General features: G+C 43.5%; 1 protein-coding gene across 4 annotated transcripts in view; it reads right to left on the bottom strand.

Moving 5' to 3' along the window:
- Positions 1-943: 943 nt before the first annotated feature.
- PSTPIP1 (proline-serine-threonine phosphatase interacting protein 1) overlaps positions 944-26,815 on the bottom strand; it is a 47,572-nt gene continuing 21,700 nt past the window's right edge. The window contains exons 4-15 of one of the 4 annotated variants that reach the window (XM_057368710.1): positions 20,255-20,289; positions 19,259-19,365; positions 17,367-17,429; positions 16,243-16,341; positions 14,634-14,679; positions 13,356-13,435; positions 10,946-11,044; positions 10,310-10,406; positions 7,296-7,410; positions 5,754-5,839; positions 4,383-4,480; positions 944-2,910 (exon numbers count right to left, since the gene is read on the bottom strand). In XM_057368710.1, the coding sequence (XP_057224693.1) occupies positions 2,779-2,910; positions 4,383-4,480; positions 5,754-5,839; positions 7,296-7,410; positions 10,310-10,406; positions 10,946-11,044; positions 13,356-13,435; positions 14,634-14,679; positions 16,243-16,341; positions 17,367-17,429; positions 19,259-19,365; positions 20,255-20,289 (1,057 nt within the window). In that variant the 3' untranslated portion in view covers positions 944-2,778. Of the gene's footprint in view, positions 2,911-4,382; positions 4,484-5,753; positions 5,840-7,295; positions 7,411-10,309; positions 10,407-10,945; positions 11,045-13,355; positions 13,436-14,633; positions 14,680-16,242; positions 16,342-17,366; positions 17,430-19,258; positions 19,366-20,254; positions 20,290-26,815 lie in introns of all 4 variants that reach the window. The other 3 variants (XM_057368709.1, XM_057368712.1, XM_057368711.1) reach the window with 3 other exon arrangements.

Raw genomic sequence — 26,815 nt, 5'->3', positions numbered from 1 at the left:
TATAGTAAATTGTAAAAAAGAACAATATGCATGTTTTGACTTTAGAGTAAGAATGCCTCCCACTGGAAAGGGCCCATTTCAGTTTCTTAGCTGAAAATTGAGTAATAACTTGATTGTGTCAGTTTTATTGCCGAAATGTTACTAAACTGGAGAAGAAATGTTAATAAGGGCAGTATTATTAAGTCAGTAACTTACAATTGACCTTCCTGCTTTTCCTGCTGATGGGGGTGGGTGGATGGATGACATCTAAAATGCGGATGTTCTCAGGGGGTGTGGGTATTTCTTGATATCTCTGTTCTATTTGTGACAAGTGCTGCCACGCTGATAGGCCAAACTGAAGAATTTGGCTGATAAGTAGTTCCAAGCTATATCTAGACAATGTGAAGGAGAGGATTCATGAGAAAACMTTGCTGCTGCTTTTTCATTTCCTGAACAGTCTGGAGTTAGCATGTGGCATCCAAATGCTGTGATAMTGGGGAGATTTCAAAATACCCACAGCCTCTTGCTATTCAACAGTAATTACTTGACAGAAGAAGAGATCGGTAGAAAGGAAATTGTATTCCTGACTTTTAACAGCAAAAATATGGAATGATTTGATGGGATAGAAACAGCAGCCGCCATTCCTCTAGCTGGCTGTCTGTGATGTAGGCCATGTGGTCCRTGGAAGCAAAGATGGTCCGTAATAGGATTTCAGGGTAATCAGGACTGGGCCCCACAGTGCCTTGTATGAGGTTGTCTGGGCCCCCAGAGAAGCAAGGACTCCTGGTAAAATCAATATGTCACACACCATTAGAGCAAGTGCATCTCAATGGTTTATTTTTTTTTTCTGTTTAATTAAGAATCTGAAAAATATCTACCTAAATGTATGTATTTGTTGGTCTGTTACAGTCGTCTTTGTGGAAGATTGAGTGTCCAAGAAGTAAATACATTAAATGTATTTCAGTTTCCTCTCCTGCAGTAGCTATCAAGGGATGCTGTGATTGTGAGGCAGCCTCCACTCACAATGTCCTGGCCCAGCTGAAGCTATTGTGTATCTTTGTCAGTCACAGAAACCTCTCCTTCCCTCTGCAGCCTGGGTGAGCACTGCTGTTCTTACACTGCTGCCTTCGGTGCCATCCCAGCTCTTCAGGAGCCCGTGCTAATGCTGGGGGCTGGGAGCTCTTCAGCACTGATATGGATGTGCTGCACTTGGAATGTRGGAAGGACAGGTGTGCCTGTGCAAAGGACTGCAGGGAGCTAAAGAAAAAGGGCCTGCAGCAACTTCTATTCCATTCTTGAAGAATTCCAATAAGGTTCTGCAAGTGTCTCTGACCTTCATTGTGTTTCATTTAAGGAAAGATTGCATTGACCATTATAGCTTTTTTCCTTTATCTAAATTTCATTTTTCTTTCCTGCTGTGCCTGAGCCAATAGTTTCTCCCTCCCCTGTGAATTTCAGGTAGCAATAGGATTAATTTTCATTGTTTCGATTCAGTTTTAAGACCTGAAACCTTTGTGATACTGTAGAAAGGGTCATTCTGCCCCCAGAAATAGTTTGCTCTGATTCAAATTAAATCACCGGGTTTTAGTATTCTTTTAACTATCTTGAAATACTGGGAAGGGAGGGGTAGCAGAAGCTGTTCATCAATCCCTTGTACAGCACAGTAACAGTTGGAAACATTCTTAAATATTAAACTAGAAAGAYTGATAAGAGCTGAAATCTGTGAAATACAGTGAACCTGCACAATGTTCAAACCAACAAATACAACCTTCTTTGAAGAGGGTTTGTTGAAGAATGAGCACATTAAAAGTGCCTGGAAAGAAACCAGGATGTCCCTGTGCCAAAAACCCCAGAGTGCAGAGGCTGCAGGCAGCAGATGGAGACAGAGCAGCCTGGGGCAGAGGAGGAGAGGCTGAGCCGGGTGGAAAAGGCTGCCCTGCTGACACGGGTGTGCAGATTGCAGGAAGAGGCAATTGGCAATTCCTCGGTGCTCAGAGAAGAGCAATCATGGCAGTGCAGCACTGCTGGAGGCTTGGCTTAGCTGCTCTTTGTGTTGTTGGATTTTTAAACTTCAAAATCCCAGAGAGATGTTGGGGAAACCTTCCAACCAAGGCAAAAGCAAGCCTTGGGCCCATCATCTGTCCCAGAATCCAGTGCAGAGCAGAGCCATGGCTAGCATGGATTTCATTGTGTGAGGAGATGGTTGTGATGGGAAGTGCCTCAAGTTTTCATATAAAGGATGTGTCTCRGTCCTTCAGGTGTTCCTCTGTTGCTGCATTCACTGTTTTTTGTATTTTTGTCAATGACTGATAAACCATCCACTGTCAAAAATGCCAGTATGGCCTGTGCAGGGAGAGAAGGGGATCCATGGCAGAGAAGGTGGCTGCTGTCACCATGAGGGTGGCTCATAGGCTGGCTGGAGGACAGTCCTTTATCCTGCACTTGCTTCCCTGACCTTTTTCCTTCATGCAGTTGAAATCTGGGCAGGATTTTCCTCCMTGTTTTGCCAAGCTTTGCAATGCTGCTAGCAGCACAGTGTGCTGAGGGTAGGACTATGTCAAGACATCCTAATCCTAATCTCTCAGCAGTGATGATGGTTTTTGCAGACARTGTAGGCCAGAAGATGCTGGGATGAGGCAGGAGCAAGGGAGAGAAAAGCATGGTCAGTTGTTCTTTTTCTGACTGATAATTGTAGAAAACATTATTGAGATGCCCTTGGTCAGCTGAAGCAGACCTYGAGTGCTGGTTGTTTTCAGTAATAGAATATTTGTAAAGTCTGAGGGCTGGGACTTYTTTTTATCAAAGCTTTTCAAGATAAGACCCTGGCACGAAGCCTCGCTGCCCATTCCTTTCTGCTGTCCACCATCCATCCTCATTTTCTGCAATGACAACTACAATGTCTCCTTCACTGATGTCCAGTTCATCTGTGTTCTGAAAGGAGACAGGGAAAAGAAATGTGGTTAGTCTGAGAGCACAGGAGGTCCCCAGTGTGGATCTGGTGTTTTTTTTTTTTTTTAATTCTGCCCTTTATCAACAGTCTGCTGGTATCCTGGTTGCAATGAGTCTGAAATACCAGACAGTCAGGGATGAAGCATTTTGGCTATTTCTTTAAGATCCTCAAATTCCCCCAGCCTCCATGGTGTCTCYTCCTGCTGGGGAAGTCTGAAAAGGGTTAAATACAACTCTCTTAAACCAGCTCACCGTGACCTGCATAGTCTGCAGGTGTTGCTAAATAAAACAGAGCACAGCTTAATTCCTAAGGGGGATAACAGTGCCTCTGCTAATCCATGCCTGAAATAGGTCTCTGAGTTCTTTTAGTAGGGAGCAGCAGTGACCAGTGGGTGACTCTTCGACACCGATGACTTTCATCTGCAGACAATGCAGCATTTGCAAATAAGCTCTCCCTGAGCTCCCAGGCAGCTATCAGTGTTCCATGGTGCTGTCCTGTTTTCCATAGGAAACCACTTTGCTGYCCACAGTGCAGTAAATAGAAAACAGAGGAAGGGAGGCTTCCAGAGATGTTTGACGTGTCAGCTAAAACTGAATTTAATGCACCTGAGTAGGTAAGAATCAACTAAAAAAATCAGAGGCCTCAATGTACAATATAGTAAAGGTAGTAACAGGCTCTTTTCTCAGCAGGGAAAATCTGTATGTGGCACAGTTTTAAGGTGACTCCTGGAGTAAGGAGGTGATCCAGTAGTCTCCCTAGGGGAGCTGCTATTAACAGTGAGGTGCTTTCAGCTGTGCTTGCATGAAATGTCAGGTAAGTAATAAAACAAAGTTTAAAACTAACCAAAAGAACCCCAACATCTAATAAAAGGTGTTGGAATACTGTTGTACCTAAGGGAAAGTGCTTCTTTTGAGTCTTATCTCTGTTTTCATTATTTATCTGGCTATCTATTTTGTCACTGTCATTTCTTCAACGTTGGCTGTTGATGGCAGGTCCCTTGCTGTGAGGCTCTCTCTGTACTGAGACATAAGATGTCCTGGATGCTGTTTTTTCTGCTGATCTAAAGCTAGTAAAAGGAACCTTTAAACTGACATGTAAAGGAACTGGGGTCCATTCACAACCTTTTACTAATGGTGTTCTGCCTAGCTAGCACTGGAGTGAGTTCAGTATCCCAGTTAAGGATGCAGGTTGTTCTCTTTAACAATMTTTTCACTGATGAACTGCATCCACTGTGATTCTGCAGCTTGCAATATGGAAGTGCAGGGAAAGAAAGTTCTTTATGGGATTCAGTCCTCTCCAGCACAGAGAGCAGTGTGCTAAACTGGAGCAGGAAAAATCCTGTCCTTGGCTGTAACATGTCCTTCACAGAATTTACACTTTCAAGATGTTTGAATTGGCACTCTTTATTTTAAATCTGACACTGTGAAGTATTTATTTTGAAGCCTTTTTTTACCTGGGCTGTGTAGTCATAAAGTACTTTGTAGTCCTGTGATGATGTGATCCCAGCTTCTTCATTTACAAAAATGGATGCATAGACTCCGTCTGTTCTCTCTGCTAGCGAGGAAAAAAATAAGGAAGAAATACCCACCAGAGAAACAAAGAGTTCAGTTGCTTATAAATGCGTGGGATCATATGCAAGAGTTCACAAATACAAGGCTTTCTGTTCTCTCTCTGCCTGGAGATGTACACGTATAGAAAAGCTGCTGTGAACTGTAGGTAAAGTCTTGCACAAAAACTGTTCCCCATTGATGGGATGACAATACACCCATTGAACTTTGTGGGAGGTCAGAAACTAGCTTCAACCTCATCCAGGTTGGRAAAAATGTTTACCCTGGTAAAACACAATCCAAGTGGTCCAAGGAGGAAAATGCTCTGATTAAAATGGTTTTCAAAGGTTGCTGCTGGGGGTAAAACTCTAGCAGTTCAGTGACTCACATAGGCTTTTCTTTTCCCCTTGAGAAGAATGGAAAATACTGCTCCAGTGGGTCAGCAGACATTTTCCAGTGGTCTATATAGTTCTTATAATTATTTGTCAAGGACATAATTTTTTTTTTTTTTTGCAGATGTTTTGTTTTAATCCAGCTTGTTGTAATTAGGGAAACATTTTATTTCTTTCCAGAATCTGTCTGGGAGCTTCCCCTGCTAAGCCTCAAAAGCAGCAAGTGAGAGTTTCTGGCTGCCCAAGCAGGCAGGCCTGACAAAGGCAGTTGATTTTAAAGCTGTTTAAAAACCATTTTTCTTTTGGTAAGATCTAAGTTAAAATGCTTTTGTTTACAATCAAACCAATAAAAATGGTTTTTAAGCTGTTTAAAAAACATTTTTGTTTTGGTAGGATCTAAGTTAAAATGCTTTTGTTTACTATCAAACCAATAAAAATGTCTTAAACTGTTAGTCAAAATACTGTGTTTTTAATATCATCTGATAAATTCCTGGTTATAAGGATTACAAGACAACTGTAACTGTGAGATGRATATTTGTATTCATAAGCCATGTGCTTCATCTGTTAAAAAATTTATGTATTCTCTTGGGCTTTTTAGTGGTAGTTATTCTACACAAGGAGAAAATTAATRTCTAAGTCAGACTGCTGTTCTGAATGTCCACTCCCCTCCTGCCTAGATGGAGGTTTTGAAGAGTCTGTGGATTATTTGGCATTTTAAACTGGGAAATTTGTTTAATACACATCCAAGTAAAATTCATTTCCAGACTGCTCTTGCCTGCCAACATGTGAATATCTGCTGAACATTTCTGCTCCATGTCAAAGCCTGTTTTAGCAACATGATCTAAAACAAACACATCTGTTWAACTGATTTCCTGCAGAGCGTACCCAGAGGAGGGGCTGAAGGAATGGCCTGTGTGTTGAAGGAAGTTTCTGTGTTGTTTTTGCTGCTCCCATGCAGTAGTCCAGAGAATCTGTAGAAGCAAGAGAAAACAAAACCAAAATGAGTGAACAGGCYTGAGTATGAACATTCCTTCATCTCAGCTCTCTGACTCAGCCTTYCCTCCATCTGCTTCACACTGAGTAGATGCCACCTTTTCCCATGGTCTTCTATTTTCATTTATGCTGTAGATATATTTATCTTCCATTAAAAATGTATCTTTTAAAATGTAGCAGAATATTGAACCATCAGCCATCACTAAATTGTGCATGAAATGCAGCAGATAAAATTGTTTTGTAGATCCAAAGGCTCATGGTGTGAAACTCCAATTCTTTCACTATGTTAAAATGATAACAATTGTCAGTTGCTTGTAAGAGATTAAAATCTCTTTGTGTTTAAAGAAAATTCTGATACAATTTAAAATACAGAKCTTGCGTAACAAGCCTTTCTAAAAGCTGTGAGTTTAAGTGAATTTTTATTTTAATCTCTCCTTAGTTATTTCCTGTATCACAGCTGGGTACTGAAGACTAAGTAAAGTGAGAAAATGGGTTAGGATTCTCAAGCAGAGATAGAAATAGCATTGCCTGCTTAAGGCGTATTGAAAGGGTCTGATTTTTCAGCTAGTGAACATTCYGTTTTTCTGGAAAATGGATATCCTATCTCAACAGTTCCTGAAAAACTCAGGCTGAGTCTAGGCTCCTTGCCCATGCTGCGCACAGTTGTGTTCTGAATGGCAGTACAATTGTCTTATGTAACTGCACAGGATGCAGCCCTGAATTCATTACTAGAGAAGATCCAGTTTCCAACTGAAAAACAAAAGTATTGTGTGTAASCCCCTAGACCACATTTCAAATGGGAGATCACAGCCTGTCTTTGTCATGTCACAGGGCTTGTTAAAATATAAATCTCTTCTGCTTTAACTGTGATGCCCTTCCCACTCTGAATTAGCCATCTTAGTATAAAATATTTAAACCAGTGGAGATACTRTGCTCCTCTGCTGATACAACTGTATCCATGTTCCAACATTTATGAGCAGAAATGGATCAGAATAAGAAAAATTTCCTCCCTAATCATCAGTTACTCCGCCCTCCGTTTTTCCCCTTTGATCCAGATAGAGAGAGCAGYTCTTTGTTCTGCTCAGCTGAGTGGTGCAGTAAGCCAGGAGGAATTGCCCCAAAGGACGGCTCTCCCRGCCTTTGCTCCCAGCCAGRTTCACCTTTRCTCCCCCTGGAACAAATCGGTTTTGTTGCTACGTGCTCTGACTCAAAGGAAAGAGGAAACAAGTGACTGCTCGCTGAGTAATTGTGTGATGGACTCACCCCGTGTCCCTCTTCCCACTAGGCTGTGGCAAAATTACTCTGACTCACTTCTAATACCTTTCCTTTTTCTGTCACATTGACTGACACATAGTTGCCTCTTGCTACAAATGAAGTAATAACTTCATGTCCCGTTTTCTGTCATCATACATTGCTGTGGAAATGGGGAAATACCTGTTCTGGGAACTGAGGTTTGTCACCCACCTCTTCATCATCCCACAGGACTGGGTGGGGCTGCTGTTGCGCCTGTAGGAATCTCTGGTGTAGTAGTTCTCGTACCCTATTGCATCTGCAACAGGGCAATAAAAATGAGATGTCCAAACAGGAAAACACTGAGAAAAAACATTTTCTCCCTGCCAGAATGTGACCTGGGGCTGCTGGAGCAACATGCAGTGCAGCATCTGTCTGCCCTCAGCTGGAATGTGGCTGGAGCAGCTCAGGTGAACCCAGGGGCCTGACCAAAGCCATTGCAGTGGCTGTAAACAGCCCTGTCCCTGGTGCAAGGCACCTTCGAGCTGGGCTGGGCACAGCCAGGGGCCCGAGGCTCYGTTCTAAGAGATGTGAGTACCCTAATGAGGAAGGCAGTTTCCTCCATGGCTGTTTCTTCTATTGCCTCACAGCTCAGGGATTARGGGGGCAGAGCATGGTCATTATGAGCCTCGGATTGTGTTCATGATAGAATTTGCTGCCGAGTATTTTGTTTCTTTTTCCTCAATGTATCCAGTCAGAGTTGGGGAGATTCCTGAGTGTTACTGCCTGTAGCAACAACGAGCAATTTCCTGGTGTGTGCTTGTGTGTTTCCCCACCTCTCATATCTCCCCCATATCTCCTGAGAGCTTATTTGCTGTTTACCCAGAGGTGTTTGGGTTTTGTTCACTCAAACATATTTATGTTGCAGCTCCTTCACTCTCCCCTATGGTGTCATTAAGGGTGAAATTGAGACCATTTCCAAGTCTAACTTTACAGATGAAATAGTTAGAGATGGATTTATTTGTCATCTCAGAGTTCCCAGTATAGTTTCTTCCAGCTGGAGGCCACACACCCTTTCTGCCTGCTCAGTGTGAGAGCCAAACAAATGTGAGTGAAGTCTGTGATAATGTTTTATCTCAAACCTGATAGCAGCATGTTAAGAAAGACATTGGGCTTGGGGCTAAAGCTTAYGTTGACATTCTCACACTGGGTCAGCCAAGATAACAAGCAGAGCAGGCACATAGAGCTACTGAGTATGAAGAATCCCTACAAGTAAGATTCACGTAACTAAGGAGGTTTCTGACCAATTTAATGGTCTCCTGTTGCCCTTCTGGATTGTTACCTTGGTAAATTCTCTAAAGATTGGGTAGAAAAGGGAGTGAGTAAGAGCATCAAGRTTTGGTCAGGATGAAGGTCTTCTCCCACACCATGCAAAATGGCACCTGGGTTTCTTCCTGCATTTTGCAAATAATAGCACAGACCAACAGCTCACCATGTGCTGCAGTGCAAACTCRTTAGCCAGAGCTGTGGAGATATTAGGATATTGCTTCCAGAACACGTCACCTTCTAGAAGGTGGCAAATATAAAAACAACAAAAAAGCAAGTCAGGCTTTTCTTTGCCTTTCATAAAGCTCTCAATGTTTTTTTCCACCTATTTCTTATTAGAAATTACTCCTGACATAGCCAAGAGCTGTTTGCAGAAATTGCCTAGGTGACTGGAGAATGACAAATCTCACATAGGGAAAAAAAACCCAAAAAAACCTAGCTGAGAATTACAAATTTCTTGGTATACAGAAGTAGTTTTGCACTGTTGCAAGGCACAGTTCTCCCTTCTGCCAGTGCAAATGTAATTTTTCCTGGGTAAATGCTCCTGTATCAGTGAATTTAAATCCCCTGGGTGAAAAAGAATAAACTATAGTAGCAAAATGGCATCCAGTGCACCAGTATCAATATATTAGTTTAAAAAAAAATCYCCAAATCCCAATTWTTAATSATCAKAAGGCTGAATGAAAAGCAAGCCTCAGATAGCTCAGTGCTGAGTTAGTGGCAGCACTCAACTCTGCTGGAGAAGGTCCTGGGCTGTAAGGCCCCAGCTTTGAGCTCTGCAGTGAAATCAAAGGGGTGGAAGTTGTTCTTGTACAAGATAATTATCCCCAGGGATGGGGCCTTCAAACTGCTGATTTTGTAGCTGTACAACTCCTAGAATGGAAGGCTTTGATCAGGATAAATTTTTTTTGTGCCAGTATAGCTTCTTCCCCACGCTGACTGTAATAAGCAAGCTCTGTGGACTGCAGAGGGGATTTTCTCCTGACGTAGCAGTTGGTGTTAGAGCAGAGAGTGGAAGTGAGAGTATCTGTGCACAGATTGAAAAAAAATGGAGGAARAGATCTTTTCAGCATAGATATGTGCCATCAGCTGAGTGTTCACTGCAGCTGCTGCCCAGAGGTGAAACCAGCCTGTAGCTATCTTGTAGTGCCTGTTGAAATACTCGGGTGTGGTTTGTGCCAGTGCCTTTCCTGCAGAGTGTTTGGAGAACTCCTACCCTGGAGCAGTGGGTTTTCATTTTACAACTGCTCTTGCCTCTTGCTKTGTCAATCTCTGGTTCAGCCCAAAGGTTTTGAGCATTGAAGTCAAGGAAAAGGCTGCTTTGGCTTGAATGGGCAGAGCCTGTGAACCTGACAGCACTTTTTCRTGCTGGGGCAAGGCCAATTTCATTCAGAATTTCCCCCGAAGTCTAGACTTATGCAAACAACTTCCTGAGAGCAGAAAATTTGTTATTCCTCATTGGGCATGGGGAGCAGAGCAGAAAGCTGGGCCCTCTCTGCGCTGCAAATGAAGAGGCAGCACCTCTGTCAAGGGGACACTGGGGTGCAATGACATGRTAAGTTGGCTCTGACTTGTCACCACTGCAGGAAGCTGAAGTTGCCATCTCTGCAAGGCAATTTGCCACCTCCTTAGCGGTGTCAGTTCAGCTGTACTGTGAAATGAGCCTGGTTGCAAAGCCAAAACAAGTTTTTTTCTTCTTTGGAGTGTTATTTTTAAGCTGGATCATTCCGCTATCCCACTTCCAGCACCACACAGGCAGCGATGGCAGCAGTGAGGGGGAGGTGAGCCATGGCAGGGGGAAGGAAGAGCAGGAGCAGAAACTCCTCCAGCTGCTTTCACCTCCAAAGGACGTGTACTGCACACTCATCTGACAAATCAATGGAAATAATTACCTGGAGGTTGTGTTCCTGTCATTTTYGTCTTAATGAAGTAGTCTATGTCTGACTCTACAACACAGTTCTCCAAGCTGACCCGAACCTCTTCATACAGCTACAAAACACAATCCAAGAGTTTAGTTCAACTTTTAACATTTCACATTGAATTAACGACTAATGCTGTTGTAGTAATTTTCCCCTTAGAAGACGTTTTACACTTGGTGCATGTCTGACCTGGCTGATCTTTGGCCTGTCCCCTGTACAAATATCCTTGTAAACAAACTTGTTTGTGCGCTGGATAGTATTTAAAGACAGGAGGACAAAGGCAGTCCAGGACTCTTCAATGCAATAATTAATAGCAAGAAACAACCATTCAAAGTCAAATCTAGTGTATCMTTCATGTCTTCCAATTTTGAGGCCATGACTGGATGCTTTTTTTGAAATTGGATCAGGGCCCAAATAAACTCAACTGATGAGTGTTTTGGTAGCAGGAAGTGTTCCCCAATAAACCAAGGAGGAGACACGTGAGTGTCACCAAGTGTGCCACAGACTGTGTGCATGGAGACATGCACCGGGGTCACATCTAGAGCCACCAGGAGGGAGCCATTCCCCTGCAGACAGTCAGCACTGCAGAGAAGGGCAGCCAGGCTGTACCTCATCATCCTTCACACACTGCAGCGACAGCTGATTGCAGTGCACCCACAGCGAGTTCCGCAGGATCGTGATGCGGTCGCACTCCTGGAGCTGGAAGACCTAAAGCCAAAGAGGAAATGTGATGCAGCCYTGTGATACTGAGCTATTTGCATTGCAGGCTGTGAAAGGGCTGGGGATGCAAACCTGTTCTGAAGGCCCCATTGTAAAGGATGTTTTTTTTTCAGTTAGGGGAGGAACTACAACTACTGTTTGTGCTCAAAAATTTGTTCTAATTGGTTGCACCAAATTAAAGTTATGTTTTAGAGACAAAAACAAAGCAGGGGAGAGGAATCCAAATCTGGATTTGACTGCTACCTCTACTGTTGAGGATTTCAGAGTCAGGGCTCTCTCTGCCTATCACACTGAAATCTTGGGGTTTAACAAATCAGTAGAGGACTGGCATGAAAGGGTTATATTTTATGTTAGAGGCAGAGCCAAAACTATCCACCTCTGCCATCTAAAATACCTCTCCAAACTTTTCTCTTTTGAAAGTATTGGAGACTCTCTGGAGTTGGTTCTGTGTATCTAAGGTTATTTTTGTGATAAAGAGAAGGCATTTTTCTGTCTTCAGAGTTTACTCCCTTCCTTCTGTCTGATTTCCTCATGTTGCTGCACTGCTTAGGAAGAATGAAGGGGGAAGAGAGAAGTGTGAACTGATTTGGGGGAAGAGGCAAAAAAGCTCTTTCTTAAAAAAATTTAAAAAACCAAATCACCGTGATCTCTACRTTGTACTGTTATAAGTAGAACATCAGGTTTTGGTTTTCTATGAGGTGTGAAAAGCTCAGATGCTTCCAGCCATCTGTCTCCATTTCCATTTGCTAGTAATTATGTCCAGAACACCACAAATGTATACAACATTCAGCAGAACACTCAGTTGGGTATGCTGCCTGCCATCTAATAACTTATCGACTAAAAAAACCCAGAAAAAGCAATCTGTCAAGGGAGTAAGCTATTGTGGGGACTGCTTTCTGAGAGTAAAAGCTTTTAARGAGAACCTGCAGGGTGGAGAATGAGTATTTCAACACCACTTCTSAACAGAAAGCCTGTGGCCCTCAAGGCTGCTGAAAAGCACCAGAGCCAACGGGGATTTGTCCAGGTAAATGTTGTCCTGTCAGGAAATGCAGTTAATCCAAGAGGGAACTGTAGTGGCTCTGGGCTCTTAAGCCTTTGTCAGCACCCAGCAAAGCACAGCTGGGTGTTGTGTTTGACACATCCTTGGTGCTGCTGAAGAGCCTGGCACCTGGTGACAATGCAGCACAGCCCCTGTGACARAGTCACCCCAGCGCTGCCACTTGCCAGCCAACATTTTCATTTTCAGGCTGTGGCTGTCCAGCACTCAGAGGTCTAAGCAACCCCAGCACTTCCAGATTTCCCACTATGCACTAAAAGATTGGGATTTTAAGCTGCTCTTTGTGCTAATTGTTAGTTTTAAATGCCTCAAAAAAAMCCCAAAAAAGTATCAGTTTTTTCTCTACAAGTACTTTTAAAAAAAGGCGTTAAAGATCCCTTCCTTTATGRATGGCTAATTGGATTAAACAGTGGTCAGGTCACAAGATCTGTGGGCTAGTCAGGATTTAGCCATGTGGGACAAAAAAAGTGTGAGGTTGTGGGTTTGCTGGTTTGTTGGCTTTTTAAGAAGGGAGAAAATATGCATCTGTGGAAAACTAAGGCTTGGCATAATTTCTGTGGAAATGTCTGTGCCAGTTGTGGGGCTTTTCAGTCCTCCCAGATAGGGAATATTTAGGAGGAAGCAGAGAACTGGAAAGCTATGCTCCCGGCATTTTATTTTATGTGGAAATAAAGCCTGCAACAAGTAAATATGGCAAAATCAGAGTTTAGCAGATGGGCAAATGTACTTGAAAGATTACTGTGATCAAATGTGTGGCTGATATGGATGCCAAACAGTTCCTGTAAATTGTGGTGCAAAACTTAATAGCCAAGTGCAAATCCCCTTGTCCATTCTCATTAAAATGGAAATAAGAGATTTCTCTACCACCACTGCCTTTCAACTGAAAGAATACTCCATGGCAGAGGACAAATATTMTTGCAGGTGAATTTAAAGTGCTGTGAAGCATAAAGAGTGACTGGGGTATGTACCAGTTCACCTATTGCTCTACCTCTCCCCCTTCTGCACTGATTCCCCTCCTTTATTTTTACGTGGATATGCTGACAAGGGGAGTGTCAGTGAGCCARGAGCAGCTATGTCTAAATCAGCTCTAGTTTTTGCAGTGATTTTGCAAAGACATCTACTGAGGCTCCACACAAAGCAAACAGCAAAACCCTTGGGATGGTATTTCAGGCCTTAGACTGAAATCTTCAAATCGGATAAAATAAAGAGTATGCAAACATAGCTGCAAAAGTCAATATTTACCTCGCAGGTTTTGATATGTTCGTGTTCCCACTCTGTCCTGACCTTATCCAGCTGCTCGATGTTCTGTTTGTACACGTTCTCTGTAAACACAGACACACAGAACAGAAACCCAGCAGTCAGGGAAAAAGTGACACAGCCCTTCCTTGCTTTACTGTGAGTAAAGTTTCCTTGCTTGAGTATCACAGGARTGTGTGAGCTTGAAACTGGTGGGGTGCAATAATCTTTAGGGTTTTTTCTTTGTAACTTCATACTGGAGTAAAGATTCTCTATGCAGGGTTTCCAGATCATTTATAAACTTTCCAGTAGGGATAATGGAATTCAGAGATGAAGAGCCTGGGCCCTGAGCATGCTTAAGCTCTTTCCATGCCAAGCCATCCAGGTAAGCCATGTGATTTGGTGTAAGCCTGGATGTGATTTGGTGTAAGCCTGGATGTGATTTGGTGTGAGCCTGGATGTGATTTGGTGTAAGCCTGGATGTGATTTGGTGTAAGCCTGGATGTGATTTGGTGTGAGCCTGGATGTGATTTGGTGTAAGCCTAGATGTGATATGGTCTAAGCCTGGATGTGTTTTGGTGTGAGCCTGATGTGATTTGGTGTAAAAGCCTGGATGTGATTTGGTGTAAAAGCCTGGATGTGATTTGGTGTAAAAGCCTGGATGTGATTTGATGTAAACCTGGATGTGATTTGGTGTAAGCCTGGATGTGATTTGGTGTAAGCCTGGATGTGATTTGGTGTAAGCCTGGATGTGATTTGGTGTGAGCCTGGATGTGATTTGGTGTGAGCCTGGATGTGGTTTGGTGTAAGCCTGGATGTGATTTGGAGTAAGCTGTTGCATGAGCAGGGAGGGACAGCCTGAACTCCTGAGGCAGCTCAGGTGTGTGCTGCCTGTTCTGGCATACACTGTGTGCTCAGGGGACACTACTGTGCTCATGCACATGGAGAGGGGGCGCTGGTTTGGGCTGTGTCTGGGGAATTTGAGTGTCTATTGTGCTTTCAAACTTGGTTCAAGAAGAGTTTTTCTGGGTGAAGACCCTAAAGGAGCTCTTCTATCAATTCTGAAATGAAAGCAGAACACTGGCATTTCCACAAAGGATTGTGRATGCAGGTGACTGTCATGTTGCTGTTCTCTAGAGGCTTCTTCATTAATCTTAGGGTAGGTGGCTCTGGGAACCCTGATTTCATAGGCAGCCTGGGTGATTTGGATGTGTTCTATCCAAGTCCTGTRCTGGTAGCTCTTTGCTGAGAAGAATCACAGTTCAGCTGCAATGAGAGCATCACCTGCTTCATTTGCTGCATCTCTGCACTGCTTGGCTTTGTTCTGGCTCTGAAACAGGAAAAGAAACACCCCAAATTAATTTCTGACAATATTTTTGCTTCTACCCCCTCTTTATGCATAGTTCTGYTGAATGTGTATTATGTATTATTACCAGAATTTCCCAGGTGCAGCCATAGGCCCGATGACTTCAAGGGAAATCTTTCCATTCAGGTATCTATCCCTGCCACAGGAGCTCAGAGCCAGCCTGAAGCTGTGCCTGCTGAGTTGTTTTTTTCTCAATTGTTTGATGTGCTTTTCTAATAGATATTTATAAGCAGAAATAAATGGCAATTAAAATTCTTCATCCTTCAAGCTCCTCATGTAATACACAGATGAAAAGCACACAGCTTTTAAAATAATTTGCAAATGCCAGATTATTTCCCATTACAACTCAGAAGCCTAAAAGCAAAATTCACTCTAAGTAGAACATCCCTGTTTTAAAAACCTGCAGCTTTTAGCAAATGAAAAAGCAGCCATCACTGAGAGCTCTGCACTCGCAGGTCTTTGTGCACAGATGGCAATGACAGCACAGAAATGCACATTCCAGACATCAGTGCAATGCATCCTTCCATCCTGCCCTTGAAACCAGCTCAGGTAGGGGTTCTGATATCATATTCCTCAGCACAGCTGGCTGGGAAATATACAGTAAGCTGGCAACAGAAGCTTCCTTCTTATTTGCTTGCTGGCCCAAACTGTTTGTGAATGCTRAGCAGAATTAAGCAGTTTGTGAGCTGCCTCTGTGCATTCCCAACGTGCTGGCATGCGTGGGGGAGAAATGGCARTGGAGCACCCTGGGATCCTTCAGATGAAAGGAGCTGGGTCAGGTTTAGCTGCCACTGAAGCTGTGAAGTGTTTGGGTGTCATTTTGGCAGGGCTGGGATTCCATCCCCTCTTTGCAGCTAAGCTGCAGGGGTTTGTTCATCAAAGATTAGGGAATGCTGGAAATAAAATRTAAAGTTCTGATGCTGTTTTTAGAGTCTCCACACCACCCCCCCTCACTCCCTGAGATGATTTTTGATCCTTTTTGCTTACACTGCACTGATTTTTATCGAGCCAAAGGGAGTTCATTTATTTTGTTTTCTCCATCTGTTTCACTGTAAAATGTTCCCATTAAAAGTTAGTAAATTGTCAGCCAGAAGTATCAAGACGATGCAATGAAAGACTGCAGTGCTTTAATTTCCAACGATTTATTTTTGAGTCTGTAAATTTAGTTGAAATTAAACTAACCATAAGGAGAAAAATGTTGAGGAAAAATATGCATTTTAATGTAAGATGCTATGCCTACTAAATATAAGAGACCAAAAGGCAAAACTAACTGCATGACATATTTTTGACTTGTTTCTTTTTCTTAATGAATAATTTCAGAGAAAAATCTCATTCAGCTTCCCTTCAGGATTCATAGTGCAATTGGATCATAGCCTGGGATAAATTATTTAAATAAGTTAGTCCCTTCCCAGGGGATTCTGTGGGGTTAATTTGGAGACAAAGCAGCCCCTGGCATCCTGCAGGATGGGTTAGTTAATTGTATTCTCTTGTACCTTGAAAAGGTAACTCTAAATAGCTCTCAGGTACCTTTTCTGTTTGCTTTTGGTTGCCTGAAGCACTGGTGCGTTCAAAGGACTGCTCAGCCTCATCTGCCTCCTTGCACTTCTGCTCATAGGTCTTCTTGGACTGGATGGAAACAAAATAAATGTTAGGGTTTGGCTGAGAGAACAAGGCTGGTTCCCCCCACTGTGATATTCCAGGCACTTTCAGTTTTGCAGTCTGGGGGAGCAAATCAGTGCCCAATTTGGGCAATAGAAAAAAAAAATCCCCATGGCACCATAAGGAGATAGAAAAATAGAACTGAAAAATTGGAGTAGGGACTGACAGCACAAATTGTGTCCTTTTCCTGCAGCCCTGAAATGGTTTGCTTTGTGCAAGAGCAGCTCCCTGCAGGAGTCAGGAATGCACAGGCAGCTCTAGCAGCACTGGTGCATCARGCACCCAGGCAGCCATGGATGGATTAAATGAGCAGCCCATGTTCTCAGCCATGGGTGGGTTGGCATCTCCACCCTGTGCCTTGCAGCATCAGGTGCCTGAAGGTGTTGCCCATTGCTCCCATCTGTGAGGCAGAGASACCACCCCACAGGCAACAGCCTTGGTGTAGCTCTCACAAGCAAGAGAAACCTTTATTTGCACCACAAGGTCTCCGTATCTGAGAAATTCACTTAGAACAATCGTATTTCAATAAAGATTGCAGCACTTTTCCAGCTGTAGCACTGACAGGTCTGCAGCTTCTTTCCTGTAGAGGCAGCTGCCCATTGCAAACCAAACCCAGCTGTAGTTTCTGTASCTGCAAGCTTTGCAGCTGGAGAGGGCTCCTCCTGCCTGTGAGATTCTGTCACTGTTCAAATTGTATTTACACACACTGAAGAATTATATTTACTCCTCTAAGTACCCTTGCCTAGAAAGAATAAAATCCTGTTTGACCTGGGGCACCGTTCATCCCACATTAACCTTCTGGAGACTCTTCAGTGAGTGCAGCAGGGAAGGATTAGCTTCTGCTCACAGCAGGAATGACATCTTTGCTCYCTCACACGCACTCTTGCACACTCAWCAAAGCTCTGATCTTTCTTTAAATAGAGGTACACGTGATATGGATTTYACTGGAGCCAGTTTGCAKCAGGAAAGCTGCCCAAGSCYTCSGTGCTTACCTCCATTGTTTTCTTATAATGGGACAGTTTGCTCTTCTGCATGCGCTCCATTGCAGCCTCGTACTGTAAGAAACACACACAAGTCAGCAATTCTTGCTCTGGACTTCTGCCTCCCCTTTCCAGCAGCAGGATTAGGAAAACCACAGTCAGGGCCTTTCTACAAGCCACCTTTTCCCTGTGGGGAAAATCACTTCACTCTACTTTTATAAATGACAAAGGTTTCTAAGTGATACAGAGAACATCAAAGTGCCAGGTAAAAAAATAATCCCAGATAATTCTGCTTTGGTGGTTTCCATTAATAGCAGAGAGGATGTAGATCTTCATTTTCTTCCTCCTTTTTTTTTTTTGTTCTTAAGGAGATGAAATAGTTCMACACCCACTCACAGTGCTGTGGGCTCCTTTGCTGGTGCCAGAGCTTGATCCCACATCTCTGCAGACCAAGCCCCTGTCTCACCCACATGAGCACAGGTAGCTGTCCATTTTAAACACAAACAATTCCTGTCTGTTTTGTGTTCCATTGCTTCTGGCAGCTTGCTCAGTGTGATTTGATTTCCATGCAGTGTTGGAAGGACAGTGCTGGATTCTCTTGGATGGCTTTAGTTGTGCTATGGCCAGCTGTATGTGACAATGAGATATGCTCCTACTGGCAGGGGATGGGTTTCTTCATGGGGATTTTTGCTCCTTTCATCTTTACATTCTGCTCAAGCAAAACTCTCTCCAGGGCTACCCAGAGGCATGTTTCTCACTGGGCACAGTCCTGAGAGCAGCTGCAGTACARCACAAATGGCAGCATTTTGGGGGGTTACCAAAACTGCTGACACCATCCAGCATGTCTGATGTTGGCTTCCTCACAGCCACATGCTGGAGAGAGAAGAAAGCTTATCTAAGACTCCAAAGCTGTTTTTTTTTGTTTTTTGTTTTTCCCCAGGCTGCTCTAACTGCTCCCAGTTGAGTTATAAGCTTACTGTTCTCAACAGAATGGAGCCTCTCTGCCCATCCCAGTGCAAAGGGAATGGGGTACAAGCACTGATGGATCTGGTGCCCACTGTCTTTTAATGCCTTATTTGCTTCATCAGATCACTGCCAGCCTCAAATCTCAGCAGAAGCACTGGTTTCACCCACTTTCATATTCAGAGTTCTTTGCAATYCCAAGTTCCTGTGTGTCAGGGGCTGGTAGACACAGGATTTTTGTGGCACTGGATGCTGGTTATATGAATTTTCATCTGTTTAAATTAGCAAAGAAATGAGTATTTGTTTTGCTCCTCCATCACTCAGTGCTTTCAGAGTTGAGGGACTGTCCTCTTTGTCTTCAACCCCACGGAACCAGAGGTGTGTGAGTGGCCACTGTGGTGTCTATGGAGCTATTTTTTTAATCTTTGGGCTTGGTAAGATCATGGCGGATGAAATGGCCTTGAATATACTCAGATTTTTATTATACAAAATCAACYAGATGCTACTTCTTCCATGTATTTGTAATTCAGCATATATTGGTGTGGCATTCAGCATGATAATTTGCTTTCATGTTTTTAAACATTTGTGTTATCCCTTTATTTAGTGTATGTTGGAGATTGTGYAGGGTCATATCAAAGAAACCCATTAGCAAGGGTATAAAAAAGAGAAAAGGAAGGATTAAGTTCTCACAGAAATAATAATAACAGTGTCTGCAGTTACACCAGAGAGAGTAAAAAGGACTAAAGCCTCTGGCTCCTGAGTTCAGAGCACTGCTTTATTTCCAGCTGGGATCAGAAAGAGATTTTTGTTCCACAGTCAGGTCTATAAGAGGGAACAGRGCATGCTGGAAATGCTTTATCATCTTTTGCAGAATTCCCAGCCTATGGTCATCAGCACAGACCATTGACCCAACCTGTTTCAACATTTCTCCAGTTCCTCACCTTTTTTCTTTGCTCCTTCTGCCTTTCTCGGAACTCCTCTATTCCTTTCAGTTCTTCCCTCAGCATTACTGCCAGCTGGATATGAGAGTTTCCAACACTTTCAATTTCTAAAGCAAATCAGAATTCATATTCAGTCAGTGGAAAGGTCTTTAAAGTCCCATTTTCAGACATTTCTGCCATATGGCTGCCCCATGAGATCTCCCTGTGTTTCTGGATGTTCTGACATTGCTGAGGGTTCAAGAGCAGAGCAATTGCCTTTTTCCATGGCCCCATTTTTGAGCTGCCCCCCTTCCTTTGGGGCTGGAGGTCAGGAGTTGTGGTACAGAGGGAGGCAGGAGCTCTGCCCTCCATCATCCCTGTGTCTGCTTTGCCTTCCTGTGCTGTGGGGCTGTCTCTGCTCTTGGGAGCTGCTGCCAGTAATGTCAGTCATTAGATGAGGCTGCACGCTGAGAATTCCCAAGGGTCAGCCAAAATGGATTGAATTGCAGAGCACCTGGCTGSTGCTGTTTGAAATGGCTGGGAACCTCTCTGCATTTGTCAGCTTTGATGCCACTGAAATGGAACCCTGCATCTTCCAGAAATGTTGAGCTCCCCTCCCCAGGCCCTAAAAATACCTCAGTGCAGCAGCTGCTTTTCCAGGGTGTGTTTTGGTGTAAACAGCAGGTGCCAGTGGTCAGGTACAGTGTCCTATTGGCCATGATGCTGCTGCATTTTGTGTGTGTGAAAGGGTCTTGTTGAGCTTTGGGCACATTTAGAAAACTGGTTTGCTGAAGAGGGAACAGAGCTCCTATCTGCTGACTTGATCCAGATAAAATTTACTTGAAGAACAAGTAATTTTCTTTGCCACAAGAAAGTGGATTGAGTGTTCAATAAGGACCCTTTTCCTTCCTGTCTACTCTACAGACTGGGAGAGAAAAGCTGGAAATAGAGGGGGAACAGATGAACACCTTGGGTGCCTGTGTTTCCCAGGGCAGAAGAGAGCAGGTAAAAACTTACGTTGCTTGAGCATCTCAAATGCTGCCTTCAGTGTGCTGTGGGGCAGAAACAAAACGCTTTATTAGTGTTGGCTTCTAAGGGTGGGTTGTGAATCCAGGGAAAGAACTTTCCCTCGCAACCTCAAAGATCCACATAGAGATAAAACCCCTAACAGCCTTTAATAAAAGCTGACCATGCTAACAAGCACAATAGCATCAATCTGTTACCATCAGGAAATGCAGTAAAACGCTCCATGAAGCAAGGAATTGCACTATTGGAATTGCACCTTCTGTGCACCTTTTCAATCGTACAGTATTTGTGACCGTGAGTGTTAACAGCCGCTTTTCCCTTCTCGCAGCTTGCCAAAAGACACGAATGGAATTGGGGCCGGGGAGAATGGGGGTTTTGGAGCAGCAGCCTGAAGGATGGAGCGAAACCGCTCCATCCCCGCCCGCAGCATCGCCCGCACGGCGCCGGCCGAGCACCCCCGTGCGGGCACAAATCCGCATYCACGGCACCGAAAGGTGAATAAATCACCCCTGAAACCCTGCAGCGGCGATGAACGGCGTGAAAGGGACCCTCACATTGCCTGGGGGCATGGCTTTTGGCTGGGGCACAGTCCGGGTCGAAAAGGAACCAGAGATGCCAGCACAGATGTGGCGAGAGAGCAAAAAGTGTGTAAAAAGGCGTTTTCTTAATGAATTCCTCTAGCTCTGCATTTGCAGGCTGGCAGGGYATTTGCATACGCAGAAGGCAGCGCTGGGTGTGATTTGGAAGCTTTTCAAATTTAGAAACGATCTCTTCAAGSCCCAGAGTGTGTTTTTTCCAATCAGCTCTGGGCTCTCCATGGAGCCCCAGGGGAAGAGCCGTGAATGGAGATCCTCGAGTGTCCCTGGCTGCTATCGCATCCCAGCCATGTGCACCCGCAGATGGGCAGGGAAATCTGCATCTCYTGGGCCATTTCGGGAGCCTTGAGAGACTCATGAGTGATCCTAATTGCCCTGTGTTAATTTAGGCTGGACATCTGTTTCCTAATCAAAGCTTGCTCTCCCAGCAGTGACGCTGCCTTGCCAGGCGTAAGAAAAACGCACGGGCAAGGGGAAAGGTTGGTCCTGTCCTCAGCAAAAACTGCCTGGAAACCATTCTGGATTGAAGTCTGTACAAATACAAGAAAAAGACTTTCAGCTTTTTTTTTTTTTTTTTTTTTTTTTTTTTTTTTTTTTTTTTTTTTTTTTTTTTTTTTTCTTCCCAGATTTTAACTAGATTGTTGAATCTCAGGTGAATCTCCTGAGATAAGTCAGGGAAAACATCCTAGACTGACTATTTTTCTAGACTGAGTATTTTTGAGTATTTWAATACTTCTACATTTGAAGGTTTATTTTGTAAAAAATTAGTCTGGTATGAAATTTTGATGCGAAACTAAATTTGCACAGCACAAAGGAAAAAAAACAGTATTCTTTTCAGCTAATTAAAAGCTTGACATTAAAAAACTAGTTGAATATCAGCAGCAGAGATAGTTTTTTCTCACCTAAAACATCTAATGGATTATTTTGAAAAAAATAATCGTATACAAGGAATAAAATTTTCTTTTCCAGTGGGCAATTTCCAATAGAAGGTGGGGAATGTGCTACAAACTTCATGTCTGAAACAGGTAAATGCTGGAATTTTAGAAACAGAGGGCAAACTGCACGTATTGTTTGCACTGTGTTGATCTGTTTTCCCCGGATATTTTTCCCCTTCGCTGTTGGTGATTCAAGTTATGCAAAAACTTGCAAAATTGCTGTACTGGATGCTAAAAAACAGCACTTTCTCAGTATATATCAAGGACAAAAGCAATTTGCTGCAATTTTTTGTTTCCAGGCACCTGAGCTACCAGAGCAGTTCACGGTCACAAGCCACCCATAGAGTTTTTTTTCCTTTTTGCTGTTCTCTGTGAGGCCAAGGGGTTCTCTGGTGTAATAATTCATCTGGCTATGACCCAATTTATCCCCTGCATGATCTCTAATGGCCTTTTCAGAAATCTCTTGCCTTTTCCTCCGTGTATGAAGGATTTTTCCTGCCAATTCCGTAGCTGCTGACTGGGGCAGGTAGATAGAAATAGACTTAAGCCATCTCCTTCCTTATTTTTATAATAATTTTCTAAAATCAGGAAATCGGGTCCCACATCCTCATAGGCCTTAAGGGGGCAGCAAATACGCCATCAAGCCAAGTTATACATGTGGGAGAGAATAAATAAATCCAATTTTGAGCTGTGTATCCATGAGGATGTCTGTGCTGGTGTGGATGTACAGCACCTGTTACCTCTTGCTGCTTTTGGGTGGGTTTGGGTTTTAATTGTATTGATATGGGCTGTACCCTGAGGCATCCAAAGTGAGGACATGTCACTCTCCTGGACACTCTGGAAGAGGGTTTTACCCTCAGTAGATGATGCTTTTTAGCATTCTGGTAGTAATTGATTTTTTGTGTTTGTCTTGTGGCTAAATTAGAAAACCTGAGGTTGAAAACAATTCAAGCAAAATTAAAAATTTGACACCATTTGTCTTTTTTTTTTTTTTTAATTGCACACTACTGAGGTTTCCACATACATTCTGGAAGAGTGTGAAGCCACTAAAGGCAGAGCTGCAACCTTCCCTTTGGAGACTCCTGCTGGTGCCTCCTTGAAAACAAGGCTGCACACAAATTTACTCTGTGTGCTCGCTGAACGAGCTGTCGTACATTTAAAGATTGCATTTGTCAAAATTAATTTTAGGCGGAAACGGGAGTGCCTGAATCTGGAATAAGAGAGAACAGAGCCTGTGCAGCAGCCACTGCAGCAATTTCGAGGGGGTTTTGCCATCTAGTGGCTGCAGTGCTCTCACCGGCTCCGTTTGGCTTTTGTGCTTTCTCTCTGKTTTTGGAACTCGGTTCTGCTGAGGAGCTGCTCTGTGTGCAGGGCTCTGCTTCACAGCCATCAAAAGCTGAATTTCATGGCAGCAGAGATGTGATGAGCTGTGCCCTGTCTGTGGCAGTGCTTAGGTGATGGGTGTATTCACCATGCACACTGTTGCACCACACTATTTTGTCTGTTTAAATTCTTTCTACTTTATCCTTGACAGTTTGGGCACTTTTTCCCAGTACTTTGCCTTTAGACAATGGGTTAACTGAGTAATTCAGAGAGCCCCCTTATATCTTGTACACAGGAAGRTAAAACTGGCTCTTCTAACCGGAAAACCACAGACCTTTTTTAATTTTCTTTCTTTTCCACCTTTGCTTGGTGAATAGAAGTGTGAAAAAAACCACCTTCTTTTCCGCTAGGCTTCTATTTTGAAATTGTTGTGATGTRCAATGTTCAGTTGCTCTTGTCATTTTTAAAAATAGCCTTTCTGAAACTGAGAGAAACCTGTGCCAGATGAGCTCTATAGAGCAGTTCCCAGCAGTCCTGTCCACCCTCTGCCTCTGATAGCTCCGATTAAAGAGTTGTGCTTTTCTAACAGAGAGTGACTGAGTCACACCCAGGCCTGGGGGCTGTCCATATACATATTTTGGTGCTTGGATAATCCCAGGTTTGTGTCAGGAGKGGCAGCAGCCCTGAGCTGAACGGGGAGGGGGCTGTGGCATCACTTCAGGGCAGGTCACTGGGAGCACAAAAACTTCCCTGTAAATCTGTGCCCATAGGAAAAAAAAATTAAATCCCTTGTGACTCTGGAATGAGGCTGTGCCATCCAAATCTAAGGTTAAAACAGTCAAAACAACTTTTGTACATTTAACATAAACCTAATTTTCTTCACATCTCTCAGAAAGAGAACATCACTGCTCAAAAATGCCTGTCCTCATCACCAGAGAGTTTATGTAGATCAAATTTAACAGGGACTGAGCAGAGGCTTAGGTCCATTTTCAGAGTCCTGAAAGTTCAAAGTATAATGGTATAAATTCTGTGTGGGTTCAGAACATTTGAGTGGAGAACAACCAACCATGGAAGGATGTGACCTTCCAAACTGACTTTTAGCTTCAGTTCAAAAATGCYGGAATAATACAAAGGATTCTGTATATTAAGTGACAGATGCACTATTTTTATCCACAGGAAGCAGCAATTGGYATTTTGTTACAGATGCCCTCACCTCACACTCACTGAAATGTTCTATTTCAGGAATGGCAGAGAAGGGCAGAGCACACATGGGCTTGAAGGAACTACCCTTTCCTGAGGTATTTAGGAGATGGGAGTGGAAAAAGGGATGAAAAATGTAGGAAATCATATACATGAGAAGAGACAAGCAGAGCAAATGACAAAAATAACTGCTGTCAGCCTAGGCAGGATTTAACCAGCTACTGCATGTTTGCAGAGTTATTTTACAGAGGAGCAGAGTTCCCAGAGGCTCAGTGGAAGCTCAGGAAGAACTGGCTCTGTAGCACATTCTGCTTTCATGCTGTTCTGCTGCAGAGCTGCCCTAAGGCACTGTGTGGACATTCCCAGGCTCCTTACAGCTGGAAAGGTGTTTGCGCCTAAAGGAACAAGCTCTGCTGAGAATCATTTCTAGTTTGAAAGGTGTCATGACTGTGTCCTGTCCCAGCAAACAGCTGCAAACGTGATCTCAGTCTGTCACTCGGCTGAGAACACCCAGCTTCTGGGCATCCTCTGCACGTGTGCACCACAGAACATGGAGAGCACAAAACACACTGCACTTTAAACTTCAGAACAAAAGTTCTCTCTTCCCTGCTGGATATGGGTGTAAGCTGTCATTTGCCAAGAAAGCATGGCTGTAGGTTTGTAATCACCTTTCTGTAATTTCTGAGTGGACACTAGGAAGTGGTAATGCAGATTTAGTTTTTTAAATTTAAAAAGTGGGCTAACAGGCATACATTGCTTTATCTATTGACTCAGTGGATGCTAAAATGTTTCAGGGTTTTAAATARGAAAAAGAATAAAACACTGGAGGCTATTCCATATAAAGGTGCTGCTGGTGTGAACTTACTAATTGCTGTGGCTGGAAGGTTATTTAGAAGAAATCTCTTCATATGCTTGCCCTGTCGTTCTAYTCCTCCCTTGGGATCCAGTGTTGGGGACAGAATATTAAGCTGAAGGGATTAGTCTGAGCCTGTGAGATCCTTCTTGCAGTCTTAGACTGAAGTGTGAAGGATTCTAAGGCATACTTCTGTGCATTAGAATGAGCCTGCCAAGGCCTAAAGCAACTGCAGAGTTGTGYCATGGTTGGGAAGAGGATCTCCCCTTCCCTTTTGGCAAGAACAATCTGGGCTTTTGGATGATGGTGTCCTTTGGACAGCACTCAGAGGGAATTTTTATTTCTCGAGCTGGAAGCTGGAGTGTTTGTTTGTTATGTCAATGGGTATCCACCAGCAGCTTCTTTTAGAAACCCCATCTTGGCTTTTAAGAACAAGAAAAAGTGCAGTGTGTCTGCCTTGCTGGTTTTGGTGCTGTCAGCCACGTTYCTACCCCTGCTAGCCCTGAGGTCACAGTGGTTCTCACGCTTCTGGGCTGAGCAGTGTGCAGTGGACACACCACATTACCCTCTTTCACAGCTCACTATGGGATGTCACTGCAGTGTCCTGTGTTCCCCTCTTTCACAGCTCACTATGGGATGTCACTGCAGTGTCCTGTGTTCCCCTCTCTCACAGCTCACTATGGGATGTCACTGCGGTGTCCTGTGTTCCCCTCTTTCACAGCTCACTATGGGATGTCACTGCAGTGTCCTGGGGCTGTCACCATCAGGGGAGCTGCAGCGATGCAGAGGGAGCAGCCCAGGGACATCCTGATGGCTGCCATCACCTCGAGTTTTCTCAAACCAAGTTGCTGTTACATTCCAGAAAGCCTTCCCTACAACCTTTCTTTTGAGTCAGCAGCATATTCCTTTGTCTGTGTCTTCAGTGAATAAAAGAGGCCAGTTGAATCTATTTATGCATTTAGCTGAGGTCAGCAAGTTGCTCCAGCTGAAGCAGAATTTGGGGGCAGAAGGGACAAGGCTGAAAAAAGTGTTGAAATTGTTTTTTTTCTTTGATTAAAAAAAAAAAAAACTTTTAAAATATGGGGGAGGCTTGGCAGAGAACTGTTTTCTGCAGCAGTGGTCACTACCTGGTGCAGAATGCCMTCGACTTCTCCAGGCTTCTCTGGTGCTTGGTATTTACTCATTGTCATTATTCCCTGCACCTTTGTGCCTGAAATATCAACCTGGGCCTTGCAGTTGTTTCTCTTAAGGTCTTCCAGGAATTTTCTCATACTGGAAGGTTTTGGGTGTTTGTTGTGGATGCATTTTTTATGTTCTTTTTATTGATTTTTTGAGAGGGTATCAGGTGCCCACCTGATACTGAGAACTACTGGGGTGGGAAATAATTTCCCAGAAGTGACAGAAAGCCTTAGTATCTGAGATGTTTAAAAAGGTGGCTAAATTTAAGACTAGAGGATAATAATTTTGTATTAGCAAGAAAATGACTGAGTGAACTAAAATTAGTAATTCCTGCTCTTCTGCCATACATAGCATGGCACAGGAAGGTCTGTAAAATGTTCTGCAAAAAAAACCCTGAAAACTACTTTTTTTTTTTTTTTTTTTTTTTCTTTGTTTAAAAAGGTGGCTAAATTTAAGACTAGAGGAT

The sequence above is a fragment of the Malurus melanocephalus genome, unplaced genomic scaffold, assembly GCF_030028575.1.
Source record: "Malurus melanocephalus ecotype Western Australia unplaced genomic scaffold, MMel_1.1 scaffold_96, whole genome shotgun sequence".
Lineage (NCBI taxonomy): Eukaryota > Metazoa > Chordata > Aves > Passeriformes > Maluridae > Malurus > Malurus melanocephalus.
The sequence above is the reverse complement of the archived record's forward strand: the minus strand, read 5'-3'. Positions and strand labels throughout refer to the sequence as shown.